The following is a 15742-nucleotide window of genomic DNA, read 5'->3' on the forward strand; positions in this document are numbered from 1 at the left end:
TATATAGTGGCCTGTGGTGGACATCATACTGTGTGAGGGTCTGTGGTGCCGAATATTGGGGGCTGTGGTGGATACCATACTGTATGGGAGGCTGTGGTGACAATCTTACTGTGTTGGGTGCTGTGGGGCATCATACTTTGTGTAAAGTTTGTGGGGCAATCATAGTGTGTGGGGTCATCATACTTTGTGGGGGCATAATACTATACGGGGGTCACGAAAGGAGTATCAAAGTGAGTGAGATAAAGTGAGACCACTTGGGGGCTTCAGTAAGGGAAAAATAACTGTCCAAGTACTGCAATACATTTCCTTCTCCATTTATTAAAAAGTTTGGAGATATGTTCTTCTTTGACTAACGTGATATGACTTTTTTTATGGGGCGCCTTGTTATTTCTATGTACGCCCCTGCTCAGGAGCCTTATTACAATAAATAGGCACTGAGGGTGATTATTATAAGGAGGCACAATGGGGGGATTGTTATCATTTTTAGGGGAAGAAAGGAGTTAATAATAAAAATAATAATAATATAAGAAAGGACAGGGGATATTTTTATTATAAGGAGGTATAGGGTCATTATTAAAATAGGTCAAGGGGAGCATAATTAAAAGAGGCACAGGGTTATAATTATAAGTCATCCCAGTCCCCAGACCTGAATATCATTGAACATCTGTGGGATCATTTGAAGAGGGCTGTCCATGCTCGGCGACCATCAAACTTAACTGAACTGGAATTGTTTTGTAAAGAGGAATGGTCAAAAATACCTTCATCCAGGATCCAGGAACTCATTAAAAGCTACAGGAAGCGACTAAAGGCTGTTATTTTTGCAAAAGGAGGATCTACTAAATATTAATGTCACTTTTCTGGTGAGGTGCCCATACTTATGCACCTGTCAAATTTTGTTTGAATGCAGATTGCACATTTTCTGTTAGTACAATAAACCTCATTTCAAGGCAGAAACATTACTGTGTCCAACAGTTATTACATATATCAAACTGAAATAGCTGTTGCAAAAACACCAATTTTTAGAAAACATTAAGCTTAAGAATAATAGGGGTGCCCAAACTTTTTCATATGACTGTATAGAGAACAGAGGCGGGTGAAGATCTGTAATCAAAGTGGCCTTTTCTCACCACAACTAGAAGTTATATTTTTGTGGTAGATGTATTTCAGAGAAAATAATGGCAAGCAGTGAAAAATAATCAGGAATAAGCATAGGGTTTGGATCAAAGGGACTAAAAGGGTAGCCAGTTAATTGATGAAGTTTAAAATCCCTCCAGTCGAGTTTTCTTTCAGACAACCCTTTTGAATTGTACTCCATGAAGCACCATCCCACTCATCAAAACTGTCAGCGATTCTGCTTCTCTTTTTGATATATGCTGCATATACTTTATATATTTTTGATAAATGTTGCATTTTTTCTAAATACAGTATATGGTGGCATGGTTTGTTTGTACTATATACAGCATGTTGGGATTTCTTATGTGCATCATTATACAGTACATGTGTGCAGTGTTTTGGTGGCATTATTTAGCATTAGGCGGCGTGCACACGATGCGTTTTTCATGCGTTTATGCTGCGGAGTTTCCGCAGCGGAAACGCATCAAAAACGCTTGGTAATCCGCACCCCATGGTCCCCAATGGCATTCCGCAATGTCAATGCACATGCTGCGGATTTTTCCGCAGCGTTTCAGCAGCGCTCATAAATCCGCAGCATGTTCATTAATTTTGCGGAAGCGCAACGGAAGCGCCGCCATTGACTTGCATTGAGACTCATAGAATCCGTGTCTGTACATTTGTACAAGCGGCTTCTATGCGTCTCTATGTGCGGATGGTACCCAGTTCTGGAGGAGAGGAGACTCTCATCCAGACCTGGGTACCATTGTATCTGTAAAAAAAGAATAAAATAATAAATAAAGTTTATATTCACCTGTCCGGCGGCTTCTCTCTGCATGCCGGCAGCGCTTCTCCTTCCAGGACCTGAGATGACGTCGCAGTCATGTGACCGCAGGCTGTCTCGCGATGTGCCGGCAACCCGGAAGAAGCCAGGACGAGTGCTGCAGCACACGCGGCGGGGCATCGGGGGTGAGTATAGCTTTATTTTATTTTTACGGTCACACTGTATAAATCCATGCCTTTTGCATGGATTTATACAGTGTGACCTAGTTGTCAAGCACTTTCCAAGTGATGCTATCGCCTGGAAAGTGCTTGTCAGTCCGCATGCGGAAACACATGCGTTAACGCATGTGGGTACGCATGTGAATCCGCATGTATTCCGCATGTATTCTGCAGGAAAAACACATGCACAATCCTCATGTACAATCCACATGTACAATCCGCATGTACAATCCGCATGTACAATCCGCATGTACAATCTGCATGCGTTTTTTCTGCCAGGGAGATGCAGAAATGCTGCGGAAATTTTCTGCTTCATTTCTGCATCGTGGGCACATAGCCTTATAATTTGATTATATTATTTATATGTACAGTATAAGGTATTTGTCTATAGCATTGTGCTGTCATTTTTACAGTACATATAATTTATTGTAACTTTAACATATACGACAACATATGACAGAGCTGTAGTTCATCATTCTGATTACAGGCTCAGTATTTAACAACATTAAGATTGTGTTCTTATGTTGCTACAACAACTGCAACAACAAAAACAACAAAGTGTTTCAAGCAATTTTTAAAAATGAAGGTGAACATGGTTTAACTATTATTGCAACAAAAAAAGGCATACATGTGAACATAGCTTAGGTCACTAACCAATTCAGAAATAATTAAATAAGTCACCTGGAAGTAATAAGAGGCAGAATTAGCATCTTGAGCATTCTCATTAGCAATTCCCCAGGGAAGGAAAAGTACTGTTTCTCCTGGAAAATGAAAAAAATATATATAAAATGAAATGAATATAACATTTACTTAAATAAACGTACATATTCAAATGACTTTTTCATTTACCAATCTTTATATCATTTCATAATATGTTGAATATTTTCATTGTAATAATGTTCCACATATTTTTGACCAGAGTATTGCATGGTGGAGTTTTTAAAGGGAACATGGCAGCATATTCTAACTGCCCAAGCCATGGACAGCATAAATCAGAAGCTGAATGAATTATTGCAGCCGTGAGTGTTTTATTCCGAAATATACTTTGAAAAGATAGGGACTAGTCAGAGGCAGACCAGCAGCGGCTTCTCCCTCCACTCACCCACTCCGTCAGACTGACAGGTCTCTCCCTATTACACAAATGTGGGGAGAGGCATGTCATTCATGGGGAGTGGGCTCTGGAGAAGGTGGTGGGAACCTGTCTCAGACTAGTAATCCAAGACTCAGTCCCCTGCCAGCTTTTTAAATTGCATTAACTCTTAAACTCTGCAGCATTGCAGAATAAAATAGACCTTGAGCGTAAAAGGAAAAAAAGATTTTTGACTTTGCACAATATTTATGAACCATATGCGCCATTTTGAAGAATTTGGCGCAAAAACCATCAATAGAGTTGAAAACCCACTTCAAAATACTGTCAGTTCTTCAAATATTAACCGCTTTGCTGAATTTTTCCAAAAAGTACAATTTGCTGCAAATACATTTGCACTATTGCAAAGCCTCTGATTACCTAGAAAACATGTGTACAGTCAATATAGCCCCTTCAAGAAATCAACTGCCAGAAAAAACATCTTGGAGGCAAGCTCTTGTCATCCCCCACGTTTCAAACGTAATATCCCCTACTTATTAGAATCAGATGTAATTGTACAGATTGACAAACTTTTGATAATGAGGCGAACAAAGTGTGTGAGAGATTACTAAAAAGAGGTTATCCGGGGTGGACTTTAAAGAAAGCATGTAATATGGCATTAAATTTAGATCGTAAAAATTTACTGACAAATAAAAAAAAAATAATATGGGTTGTTACAGTTCCAACATTACATTCTCCACAACATAGAGCCCACAATATAAAGTAATAGTTAATATTATTAAAAAATATATTCCAATGTTACATCAGAATTCCCGTTTGAACAACATTCTTACCAATGATATCAGATTTGTTGCAAAACACCCATGTTAGGCATGACTTGATCTCCAAGTATTTTTCAGAGTCATAATGACAATCACCATAGATCTAACACATGGCTGGAATTAAATGGGTTTTTCAAAGCTGGAGCAAATCGCTGCAAAGTTTGCACTCATGCAATAAAAAAGGATAGTTTTGCTTCCATATACAATAAACAAACCTTAAGGCTATGTGCCCACGTTGCAGAAATGAAGCAGAAAAGCATTTCTGCAAGTAAAAACGCATGCGGAATTCCGCACGCGTTTATCGTGCGTTTATCGCGCGATTTCCACATGCGGAACTGCCTTGCGTTTTTTAATGCATTGCAAAAGGCAATTCCGCTTGCGAAACGCAAAATTAATGAACATGCTGTGGACTTTTGGAAAAATCCGCAGCGTGGGCATAGAACTTGCGGATTCTCATTGGGGACCATGGGGTGCGGATTACCTAGCGTTTAACAAGCGTTTACGCTGCAGAAATTCCACATCAAAAACTCTTGTAATCCACAACGTGGGCACGCAGCCTTAACATACACAATTTCATGAATTGTAATATATCTTGTGTGATATACCTTGTAGAATGTGTACAATGTAAAGTGCAATACATTGGTTGCACTTCGGGACCACTCAAAGTCCGCATGAGGAGACATACAGGTGCATCTCATAAAATTAGAATATCATCAAAAAATTAAATTTATTTCAGTTCTTCAATACAAAAAGTGAAACTCATATATTATATAGAGTCATTACAAACAGAGTGATCTATTTCAAGTGTTTATTTCTGTTAATGATTATGGCTTACAGCCAATGAAAACAAAAGAGTCATTATCTCAGTAAATTAAAATAATTAACAAAAAACACCAGCAAAGGCTTCCTAAGCGTTTAAAAATGTCCCTTACTCTGTTTCAGTAGGCTCCACAATCATGGGGAAGACTGCTGACTTGACAGATGGCCAGAAGGCAGTCATTGACACACTCCACAAGGTCCCAGAGTGCCAATTTTCATTTGAAAATCAAGGTCCCAGAGTCTGGAGGAAGAGTGGAGAGGCACACAATCCAAGCTGCTTGAGGTCTAGTGTGAAGTTTCCACAATCAGTGATAGTTTGGGGAGCCATGTAATCTGCTGGTGTGGGTCCACCATAGGCGGATTATAATGAGGGCAATCCGGGCTACCGCCCGGGGCCCCGAGCCTGCAGGGGGCCCGCGGCTCCGTGCGGGGTGTCTAATGCCGGATTGCCCTCATTATATGTGCAGGCCGCCGCGGCACATACCGGTAGCAGTGGCGGGAGGGGGGGCCCCGGACCGCTCCCCCAGCAGCGGCCGCCGCTACTTCTTCATCGGCCGGGCCAGCACTGCAGCAGTTAACTTCCCTGTGCTGGCCCGGCCGCGTCACTGCTAGGAGAGGCCGTGTCTCCTAGCTGTGACGTCACACAGTGCGCGCCCGGCCTGCACTGCTGCAACAGATAAGTCAGAGCAGGCAGGAGTAATGGAGCCGGGGGATGGTGAGTCTGTGTGTGTGTGTGTTTGTGTGTGTGTGTGTGTGTGTGTGCAGGCAGATATCATTGTGTGATGTCTGTTTATATGTATTTTTGTGTTTCAAATGTGTTTGTGTGTGTGCGTGACTACATGCGTGACTGCGTGCGGCCTCCTGCTGAGTATAGTTGGCGCCATGCGGCCTCCTGCTGTCTCTGGGGGGGCGCCGTACGCCCCCCTGCTGTGTATAGATGGCGCCATGCGGCCCCCTGCTGTGTATAGATGGCGCCGTGCTCCCCCCTGCTGTGTATAGGTGGCGCCGTGCGGCCCCCTGCTGTGTATAGATGGCGCCGTGCGGCCCCCTGCTGTGTATAGATGGCGCCGTGCGGCCCCCTGCTGTGTATAGATGGCGCCGTGCGGCCCCCTGCTGTCTATAGATGGCGCCGTGCGGCCCCCTGCTGTGTATAGATGGTGCCGTGCGGCCCCCTGCTGTGTATAGATGGCGCCGTGCGGCCTCCTGCTGTGTATAGATGGCTACGTGCAGCCTCCTGCTGAGTATACATGGCGCCGTGCGGCCTCCTGCTGTCTCTGGGGGGACGCCGCGCGGCCTCCCACTGTGTATAGATGGCGCCGTGCGGCCTCCTGCTGTGTATAGATGGCTACGTGCGGCCTCCCGCTGTGTATAGATGGCTACGTGTGGCCTCCCGCTGTGTATAGATGGCTACGTGCGGCCTCCCGCTGTGTATAGATGGCTACGTGCGGCCTCCCGCTGTGTATAGATGGCTATGTGCGGCCTCCCGTTGTGTATAGATGGCTACGTGCGGCCTCCCGCTATGTATAGATGGCACCGTGCAGCCTCAATATGGAGTCATAAAATTAATGTAAGGCTATGTGCCCACGATACAGAAATGTTGCGGATTTTTTTTGATCATTTCCGCATCTCCCTGGCAGAAAAAATGCATGCGGATTGTACATGCGGATTGTACATGCGGATTGTACATGCGTTTTCCTGCCAGGAACATGCGGATGTGAAGCGTTCTTCACTTGCATTTCCACATGCGGGTTGACAAGTGCTTTCCAAGCGATTTTAGCATCACTTGGAAAGTGCTTGACAACTTGGTTACACTATATAAATCCATGCAACCAGCTTCTACCAAGCGTTTAAGCATTTCTGCAGCGGAATTGCCGCTGCGGAAACGCTTAAAAAACGCATAGTGGGCACACAGCCTAAAAAAAATATTATAATTAATATTGTGCCAAATTAATTTCACGTGAACTATCACATGATCTATCACAGGGGATCATGTGACAGGTCACGTGATAAATCAGGTGTGTGTGTGTGGAGGGGGGGGGCATGCCTTCTAAACTGCCCGGGGCCCTTGCTACTCTTAATCCACCCCTGGGGTCCACTGTGTTTTATCAAGACCAAAGTCAGCGCAGCCATCTACCAGATTTTAGAACAATTCATGCTTCCCTCTGCCAACAAGCTTTTTGGAGATGGAAATTTAATTCTCCAGCAGGACTTGGCACCTGTCCACACTGCCAAAAGTACCAATACCTGGTTTAAAAACCACAGTATCATTGTGCTTGATTGGCCAGCAAGCTCGCCTGACCTTAACCCCATAGAGAATCTATGTCAAGAGGAAGATGAGAGACACCAGACCCAACAATCCAGACGAGCTGAAAGTAGCTATCAAAGCAACCTGGGCTTCCATAACACCTCAGCAGTGCCACAGGCTGTTTAAGTGCAATAATCAAGTATCAAGTGCAGTTATCATGTGCATGGAGGGTGTGGAGACAGATGAAGAGTAGGGAACAGATTCTGAATTATGTTTAGAAGGAGGGAACAGGGGAAAGTTAGTTTACTGAGTTGAGGATGTAGGCTTGTTTAAAGAGATATGTTTTAAAAGCGCGTTTGAAGACGTGGGGGCTAGGTATCAGTCGGATCGTCTGGGGAAGTGCATTCCAGAGAACTGGCGCAGCATGACAGCAGTCTTGGAGACGGAGGTGCGAGGTTCGGATTATGGGGTATGTTAGTCTTAGGTCATTTGTAGAACGGAAGGCACGTGTAGAGCAATAGACAGAGATGAGAGGAGATATAAGGCAGTGCAGAACTGTGGAGAGCTTTGTGGGTGAGAGCGATGAGTTTATATTCGACTCTGTAACGAATGGGTAACCAGTGTAATGACTGGCACAAGATGGAGGCATCGGTGAAGTAGCTGGACAGAAATACGAGCCTAGCTGCCGCATTCAAGACGGATTGGAGTGGAGAAAGTTTGGTGAGAGGGAGACCGATCAGAAGAGAGTTGCAGTAGACCAGACGAGAGTGAATAAGAGGGACAGTAAGAGTTTTAGGAGTTTCAAAGGTGAGAAAAGGTCGGATTCTGGAGATATTTTTAAGATGCAGTTGGCAAGAGCGGGTGAGTGATCGGATATAAGTAGTAAAGGAAAGTTTAGTGTCGAATATGACCCCAAGGCAGCGGGCGTGCTGTTTGGGAGTTATGGTTGAACGCTCCAAGGTAATTTCAATGTTAGGTAGAGTTAGGTTAGTAGAGAGGAGAAACACAAGAAGTTCAGTTTTGTAGAGATTCAGTTTACGATAGAGGGAGGACATGAAGTTTGAGACAGCAGACAAACAATCCTTGGTATTTTGTATTAGGGTAGGGGTGATTTCAGGAGAGGAACTGTGTAATTAGGTGTCCTCAGCATAGGGATGGTACTGAAACCCAAATCTGCTGATTATTTGTCCAATAAGGCCAGTGTATAGAGAGTAAAGGAGGGGGCCTAGAACTGAGCCCTGCAGAACCCCGATAGTAAAGGGACGAGGAGAGGAAGAGGAGCTGGCAAAAGATACAGTGAAGGAGCGGTCAGAGAGATAGGAGAACCAGGAGAGAACGGTGTCCTTGAGTGCTATAGAACAGAGCATAGTGAGGAGGAGCTGGTGATCCACAGTGTCAAATGCGGCAGAGAGATCCAGTAGAATCAGCAGGGAGCAATGACCAGATTATAGAGGGTCGAGGAGAGAGTTATCTGATTGATAGCGGATTAGACGGGAGTGGACCAAGAGTTCCAGGAGTTTAGAGATGAATGGCAGATTAGAGACAGGTCTGTAGTTAGCAGTGCAATCCTGGTACAGGAATGGCTTTTTAAGTAAAGGGGTTATGATGGCATGTTTAAATGAGGAGGGAAAGATGCCTGAAGAAAGAGAGGTTAAATATTTTAGTCAGGTAAGTGGTGACTGTGGCACCCCAGGGGTCTGGTTTCCACAGTAACGGCAATGTTATGTCTGAGAGCAGGTGGGAGGTCTCTTGGTCAGGAATCCTATGCATGCCACACCTCCTGCCCAGTCCTGGGAGGGGAAGAACTTCCCCTATATAAACCTGGGGCTGAGGCAGGGTTAGAGAGTTCAGAGGGAGAGTTCAGCCAGGAGGGCTGACAGGGAGCTGTGGCTCCGGCTGGGCCCAGCTCCTGGGCCATGCCAGAAGTAGAGACAGAGAAGAGAAGCAGCTATGGGAAGAAACAACAGGAGCTCTGTGGGAGCAGTGTTACAAGGAGTCAGGGGCTGGCAGCTGCAGAGCTCGCCCTGACTGAGAAGATTTCTTACCGGACCCGGAGTCCGAGGCTGTGGGGACTAACTCCTACCCAGCAGCAGAATCCGTCAGGCAGGGGATTTCAGGTCCTCTGGCCAAGAAACCCGAAGGCACGGTCACACGCATGGGACCAGCACCGCCGTCGTAGAGCGGAAGCTACTAGAAGGCCCCGAGTCACCGGCCATACGGGTGAGCACCACACGGTACACTCAGGGACGTGGGCTACTTATACCCGCCTCTAGCAAGGTAGCCAGAAGAGTACAGTCAGTTTGGGAGGCCTACAACTCCGCCTGGCCAGGGGAGATCCCATCTGCTCAAGGACTGACCAGGCCCCGATCGCTAGCCAGTACTCCGGGAGGGTCTATCTTTATCACCAGTAAAGACCCTGAATTACACCGCATCGTCTCTGAGTGATTCCTGCTACCCCCATCATCCACGTCGGCTGCCCTGAGGCCATACCCCTCCCGTTGGGGGTGATACTATCACGCTGCACAATCCTACCACCGGCCTCAGCGGTCTGCCCTGCAGCAGCAGCTCCTTCGCTGCATTCAACGGGTGGCGTAGTCGTACAACATCTACCGCTAATACAGCGCCACTTAGTCTGACTCCCTGGGCACGGACCGGGTCACCGCCACGAGACTACAACCCTCAACAGATCCGGCTCCGGGTAAGCTCCCGCATGCGCAACGCAGCGCGACACAGGCCCAGGGGCGCGTCAACTTTTGGCGTAGTCGGCAGGATCTCGTGCCCGCAACCACCGGGTACTGCGTGCCTGAAAAAGACTGTTCAAACTTACCTGTGGTGAAGATTCCCGCCATCCGGCGCCATCTTCCGCTTCCTTCCCGCCATCGGTGGAGTTTTCCCGCCATCCGGCGCCATCTTCAGCCTTCTTCCCGCCATACGTGGAGTTTTCCCGCCATTGGACGCCATCTTGAGGACGCCGCGCGGGAAGAAGAGGGGCGTGGACTCCGAAAGCGCGCGAGAACTGAAGCCCCGCCTCACGTCCGGACGTTGCGTAAGGTCCTGGAAGGAGCCCAGCAGACGCCGACGTCACAGGAGCGCGACGGAAGGTCCTCAACCCTGACGATCCACTGCGGAGCCGCGGCCTACGGAAGAGGATCATCGCAAGGTAGGCCACGGTCCACTAGGGGGGAGAAGGATGCCGGATACGGAGGAGAGCTTCACCGCTTCAACCCCCGCCAGCGCCACCGCTGTTGCGGTCATGCCTTTCACCATGCCCTATATCCCGGGGGCAGCCTGGCTACCCCAGTACTCAGGGGAGTCACATACCCTGCATGACTTTAGAGAAAAGCTGGATAGCCTCTTCCAGGTGTACCCCCTCACAGAGGAGCAAAAAGTGAGCATCCTGGTGGCCCAATTAACCGGGGCAGCCCAAAGGGGGGTAAAGTCCTGGCCACCTGGGAGGAGGACTGTCGCAGAGATACTAACCCAGCTAACCGAGGAGGAGCTGCAGTACTACCAATACGAGGAAAGCCAAGAGGACCCGGACGGGTCTGAGGACTACCCTCAGGAGGGAGCACAAAGAGGACATAGCTACTGAAGGGAAGTAGCGTGAATAAAGAGCTGTAAATAGTTACCCATAAGGGTACAAGGACTGCTGCTAATTAAAATATGGTCCCCGTTGGGATTAGTGAATTGTTCCCCATGTGCCCCTATCTTAAACCAGGCTGAGGACTGTGAGCAGCCATTCCTTATCCCCACTGGCCGAGGACTGAGAGCGGCCATATCCTGTAAATAATTATGTGTTTCTAGTAATTTATGGGAGTCTTTGGTGGATTTACCGGGAATCCTTTGTACATGGTTGGAGCGTAACCCAGGAATGGACTAAAGACTGTTAAGGACTCGGGGCAGGACAGACCCCTACCTGGTTACGTCTCCCTGTTTTGGTGAAATGGACACCTTGCTTTTCTTCAAAAACTGCACCCGGTTGCGGACATGCCGTAACCATCTTTATGTGTTTTTCTTATTGTATTATTATTGTTTATACCTTGTTATGTTTTTCTAAAAATATGTTTAGTCCCGGAGTACTAAATTTCACTAGGGGGGAATGTGGCACCCCAGGGGTCTGGTTTCCACAGTAACGGCAATGTTATGTCTGAGAGCAGGTGGGAGGTCTCTTGGTCAGGAATCCTATGCATGCCACACCTCCTGCCCAGTCCTGGGAGGGGAAGAACTTCCCCTATATAAACCTGGGGCTGAGGCAGGGTTAGAGAGTTCAGAGGGAGAGTTCAGCCAGGAGGGCTGACAGGGAGCTGTGGCTCCGGCTGGGCCCAGCTCCTGGGCCATGCCAGAAGTAGAGACAGAGAAGAGAAGCAGCTATGGGAAGAAACAACAGGAGCTCTGTGGGAGCAGTGTTACAAGGAGTCAGGGGCTGGCAGCTGCAGAGCTCGCCCTGACTGAGAAGATTTCTTACCGGACCCGGAGTCCGAGGCTGTGGGGACTAACTCCTACCCAGCAGCAGAATCCGTCAGGCAGGGGATTTCAGGTCCTCTGGCCAAGAAACCCGAAGGCACGGTCACACGCATGGGACCAGCACCGCCGTCGTGGAGCGGAAGCTACTAGAAGGCCCCGAGTCACCGGCCATACGGGTGAGCACCACACGGTACACTCAGGGACGTGGGCTACTTATACCCGCCTCTAGCAAGGTAGCCAGAAGAGTACAGTCAGTTTGGGAGGCCTACAACTCCGCCTGGCCAGGGGAGATCCCATCTGCTCAAGGACTGACCAGGCCCCGATCGCTAGCCAGTACTCCGGGAGGGTCTATCTTTATCACCAGTAAAGACCCTGAATTACACCGCATCGTCTCTGAGTGATTCCTGCTACCCCCATCATCCACGTCGGCTGCCCTGAGGCCATACCCCTCCCGTTGGAGGTGATACTATCACGCTGCACAATCCTACCACCGGCCTCAGCGGTCTGCCCTGCAGCGGCAGCTCCTTCGCTGCATTCAACGGGTGGCGTAGTCGTACAACATCTACCGCTAATACAGCGCCACTTAGTCTGACTCCCTGGGCACGGACCGGGTCACCGCCACGAGACTACAACCCTCAACAGATCCGGCTCCGGGTAAGCTCCCGCATGCGCAACGCAGCGCGACACAGGCCCAGGGGCGCGTCAGTGACCACCGGTGAGAGGGACTGCAGGAGATGTGAAGGAATGGGGTCACTGTTGCAGGTTGTAGGTTGAGAAGAAGCGAGGAGCTGGGTAACTTCTTCTGTAACAGGCCCAAAGAAGGCAAGTGAGCTTGAAGTGTGGCAGGGAAGGCGATCCAGGCACTCGGGAGATTGGGCTGAGATGTCCTGATGGATGTGGTTGTTTTTTCTAGGAAATAAGTGGCCAGATACTCACTGCTGAGGTTGGTGATGGGGGCCTGTGCTTTAGGTTTCAGGAGGGAGTTTAAGGTTTCAAAAAGTCATTTTGGATTGTTGGACAGTGAAGTGATGAGGGTGGTGAAGTAGGATTATTTGGCCAGATGAAGGGCAGAGTTATAGGCTTTGAGCATGAATTTATAGTGGATGAAGTCTTCTGCTAAAAGTGATTTTCTCCACTGACGCTCAGCACACCTTGAGCAACCCTGAGGAAAACGTGTTTGCATCGTGTGCCAGGGCTGCAGTTGTCTGTGTCGGGTCTTTCTGCGTATAAAAGGTGTTGCTTCATCTAGGGCACTCTTCAGTGTATTATTATAGTGTGACAATGCTAAGTCTAGACAGGAGAGGGAGGAGATGGGAGCTAAAGATGTGTGTAAATTGTCCATAAGCTGCTGGGTATTAATGGTACGTGTATTGTTAGAACCCTCCTGTTAGTTTTTTTCTATTTTGTGGTCACGTGACCAGCTGCCTATTTATTCCAGCTCCAACCTTCTGGCTTTGCTGGACTTCAGTGTTACTTTGACTCTTAATCTAGCCAGGTGCTTTGCACCTATCTCTATAGTTTGCTTGGTCCTTGGACCTCTAAGTATTTTTGTCTGTTTGTCTTTTTGCTCCGCTACAACTTCTGCTAGGAGGTGTCCAATTTTGTCCCAGTCCTTAGTACTTTTAGGGACCCTTCCCTTATATCTATAGGTGTCACGCTGTCTCTGTATACTGGAGGTAGGGGGCCTAAGCTGACCCTAAGCTGGGGCCCTGACTAATCCCTCAACCTGGAGGTACTGTTAAAGGTACAGAGGTCCAGGCCGCCAGCGTAACCCCTACCTCCTGAAGATCCCTGCACCTCAGTAATCTAGTCCTGAGAAGGACCCCGATCACAACCAAAGGGAACAAGAAATAATATGCCCAAACACAGTATTTAGACGAACGAGACAGTACAAGGGAAAAACCAAAACCACCTTGCATACAAACAACTTCTCAACTACAACAGAGGGAAAACCAAACGGGAAAGGAGATAAATGATAAAGCGAGGAAAGGGAAAAAACACTTCCAAATACACTTATCTCAGCAACTCCAAACACCACGATCCGCTCTGTCAGTCTGAATGAAATGCTTTCACCGACACCTCCCAAACAGACCAGCAGGTATATGAAGGAGTCTCACTACAGAAGTATTGATTGCAGCTGGGCGAGGCTGGACCTCATCTAGCCCAGAGAGAGAGAGAGAATTAACTCCCTCACTGCCGAGAAACACAAAGCACCAACAAGTCAGCTGCGAGAAGTCAGGCTGTGTACTCGTGACGATCTTCGTGGCAACACACCCGTGACAGTACCCCCCCTTCTACGAGGGGCCTCCGGACCCTCAGGGCCAGGTTTATCCGGGTGAGTCGTGTGGAAGGCCCGAACTAATCGGTCTGCGTTAATATCCGACGCAGGAACCCACATCCTCTCCTCAGGACCATACCCCTTCCAATGAACCAGGTACTGAAGGGACCGGCGATTAAAGCGTGAATCAATGACCCTCGATACCTGGAACTCCAAGTTACCATTGACAACCACTGGAGGGGGAGGTAAAAGTGACGGTACAACCAGCGCCACATACCTCTTAAGCAATGATCTGTGAAACACGTTGTGAATTTTAAACGTAGGGGGGAGGTCAAGACGGAATGCCACCGGATTAATAATAGAACTGATTCTGTACGGCCCGATGAACCTGGGACCCAGTTTCCAGGAGGGAACCTTAAGTTTTATATTCCTGGTAGACAACCATACCTGATCGTTCACACTTAGGTCCGGACCAGACACTCTCCTCCTATCAGCCATACGTTTGTATCGGTTCCCCATAGTATTCAGATTCTTCAGCACCCCTCTCCATACTGAAGCGAGTGATGAGGAAAATCGTTCCTCCTCAGGAACCCCCGAAGAGCCCCCCCCACTGAAAGTACAAAACTGGGGGTGAAAACCATATGCCCCAAAAAACGGGGACTTACCAGTGGACTCGCTCCGCCTATTATTAAGAGCAAACTCTGCCAGAGGTAAGAAAAAAGCCCAGTCCTCCTGGTTCTCTGACACAAAACACCGGAGATATGTCTCCAAGCTCTGGTTCATACGTTCCGTCTGACCATTGGTCTGAGGATGAAAAGCCGATGAGAATGACAACTGCATCCCCCGCCGTGCACAAAACGCCTTCCAGAACTTAGACACAAACTGAGACCCCCGATCAGACACCACCTCGGAGGGTACCCCGTGAAGCCTCACAATCTCCCCAATGAACACCTGCGCAAGAGTTTTAGCATTAGGGAGAGCCGGAAGAGCGATAAAATGTGCCATCTTGCTGAACCTGTCCACTACAACGAGTATGACCGTTTTACCCGAAGACGGAGGGAGGTCCGTAATAAAGTCCATAGACAGATGAGTCCAAGGACGCTCCGGGATCTTCAAAGGTAAGAGGGCCCCAGACGGACGGGTATGTGAGGTCTTAGAGCGCGCACAAACCCCACAGGACGCGACAAAAGTTACCACCTCCTTATGTAAATTAGGCCACCAAAACCGACGCGAGAGGAGATCCACAGTAGCTTTACTCCCCGGGTGTCCTGCAAAAACTGAGTTATGGTGTGCCTCGATCACCTTTTGTCGCAACTGATCTGGAACAAACAATCTCCCTGGAGGTCCAACAGGGGCGTCCCCCTGAGCCTCCAATACCTCCTCCTCCAGCTCAGAGCATACTGCCGAAACCACCACCCCCTCCTGAAGGATAGGAATCGGGTCGTCCGTATTCCCGGCCCCCGGGAAACTACGAGATAAGGCATCCGCCTTTACATTTTTTGACCCAGGACGATATGTAACGACAAAATTAAACCTGGTAAAAAACAATGACCACCTAGCTTGTCTGGGATTCAGACGTTTCGCGGACTCCAGATATAGCAGGTTCTTGTGATCGGTGATGACGGTGACCGGATGAACAGCCCCCTCCAGAAAATGGCGCCACTCCTCAAAAGCTAACTTAATGGCCAAGAGTTCCCTATTGCCGACATCGTAATTCCTCTCAGCGGACGACAATTTTTTAGAGAAAAAGGCGCACGGATGCCACTTACCAGGGGACGAACCCTGTGACAATACTGCTCCCACCCCTACCTCGGAAGCGTCTACCTCTACAATGAATGGCTGAGACGCATCAGGTTGAATGAGTATGGGCGCCGAGGCAAAACATTTTTTCAAAGAGGAGAATGCTTGACAAGCCT

The 15742-nt window shown here is 48.2% G+C and overlaps 1 protein-coding gene across 1 annotated transcript in view; it reads right to left on the reverse strand.

Annotated features, from left to right (window-relative positions):
* The window catches only part of LOC141166626 (excitatory amino acid transporter 5-like), a 926734-nt gene that overhangs the window by 807971 nt on the left and 103021 nt on the right, over nucleotides 1–15742 (reverse strand). Inside the window, exon 2 of the mRNA XM_073653531.1 lies at nucleotides 2794–2873. Coding sequence (XP_073509632.1) covers nucleotides 2794–2873 — 80 coding nt within the window. The remainder of the gene's footprint in view (nucleotides 1–2793; nucleotides 2874–15742) is intronic.

Source organism: Phyllobates terribilis, unplaced genomic scaffold (genome assembly GCF_046119375.1).
Source record: "Phyllobates terribilis strain yellow unplaced genomic scaffold, ASM4611937v1 Scaffold_1__5_contigs__length_1240528914, whole genome shotgun sequence".
Classification (NCBI taxonomy): domain Eukaryota; kingdom Metazoa; phylum Chordata; class Amphibia; order Anura; family Dendrobatidae; genus Phyllobates; species Phyllobates terribilis.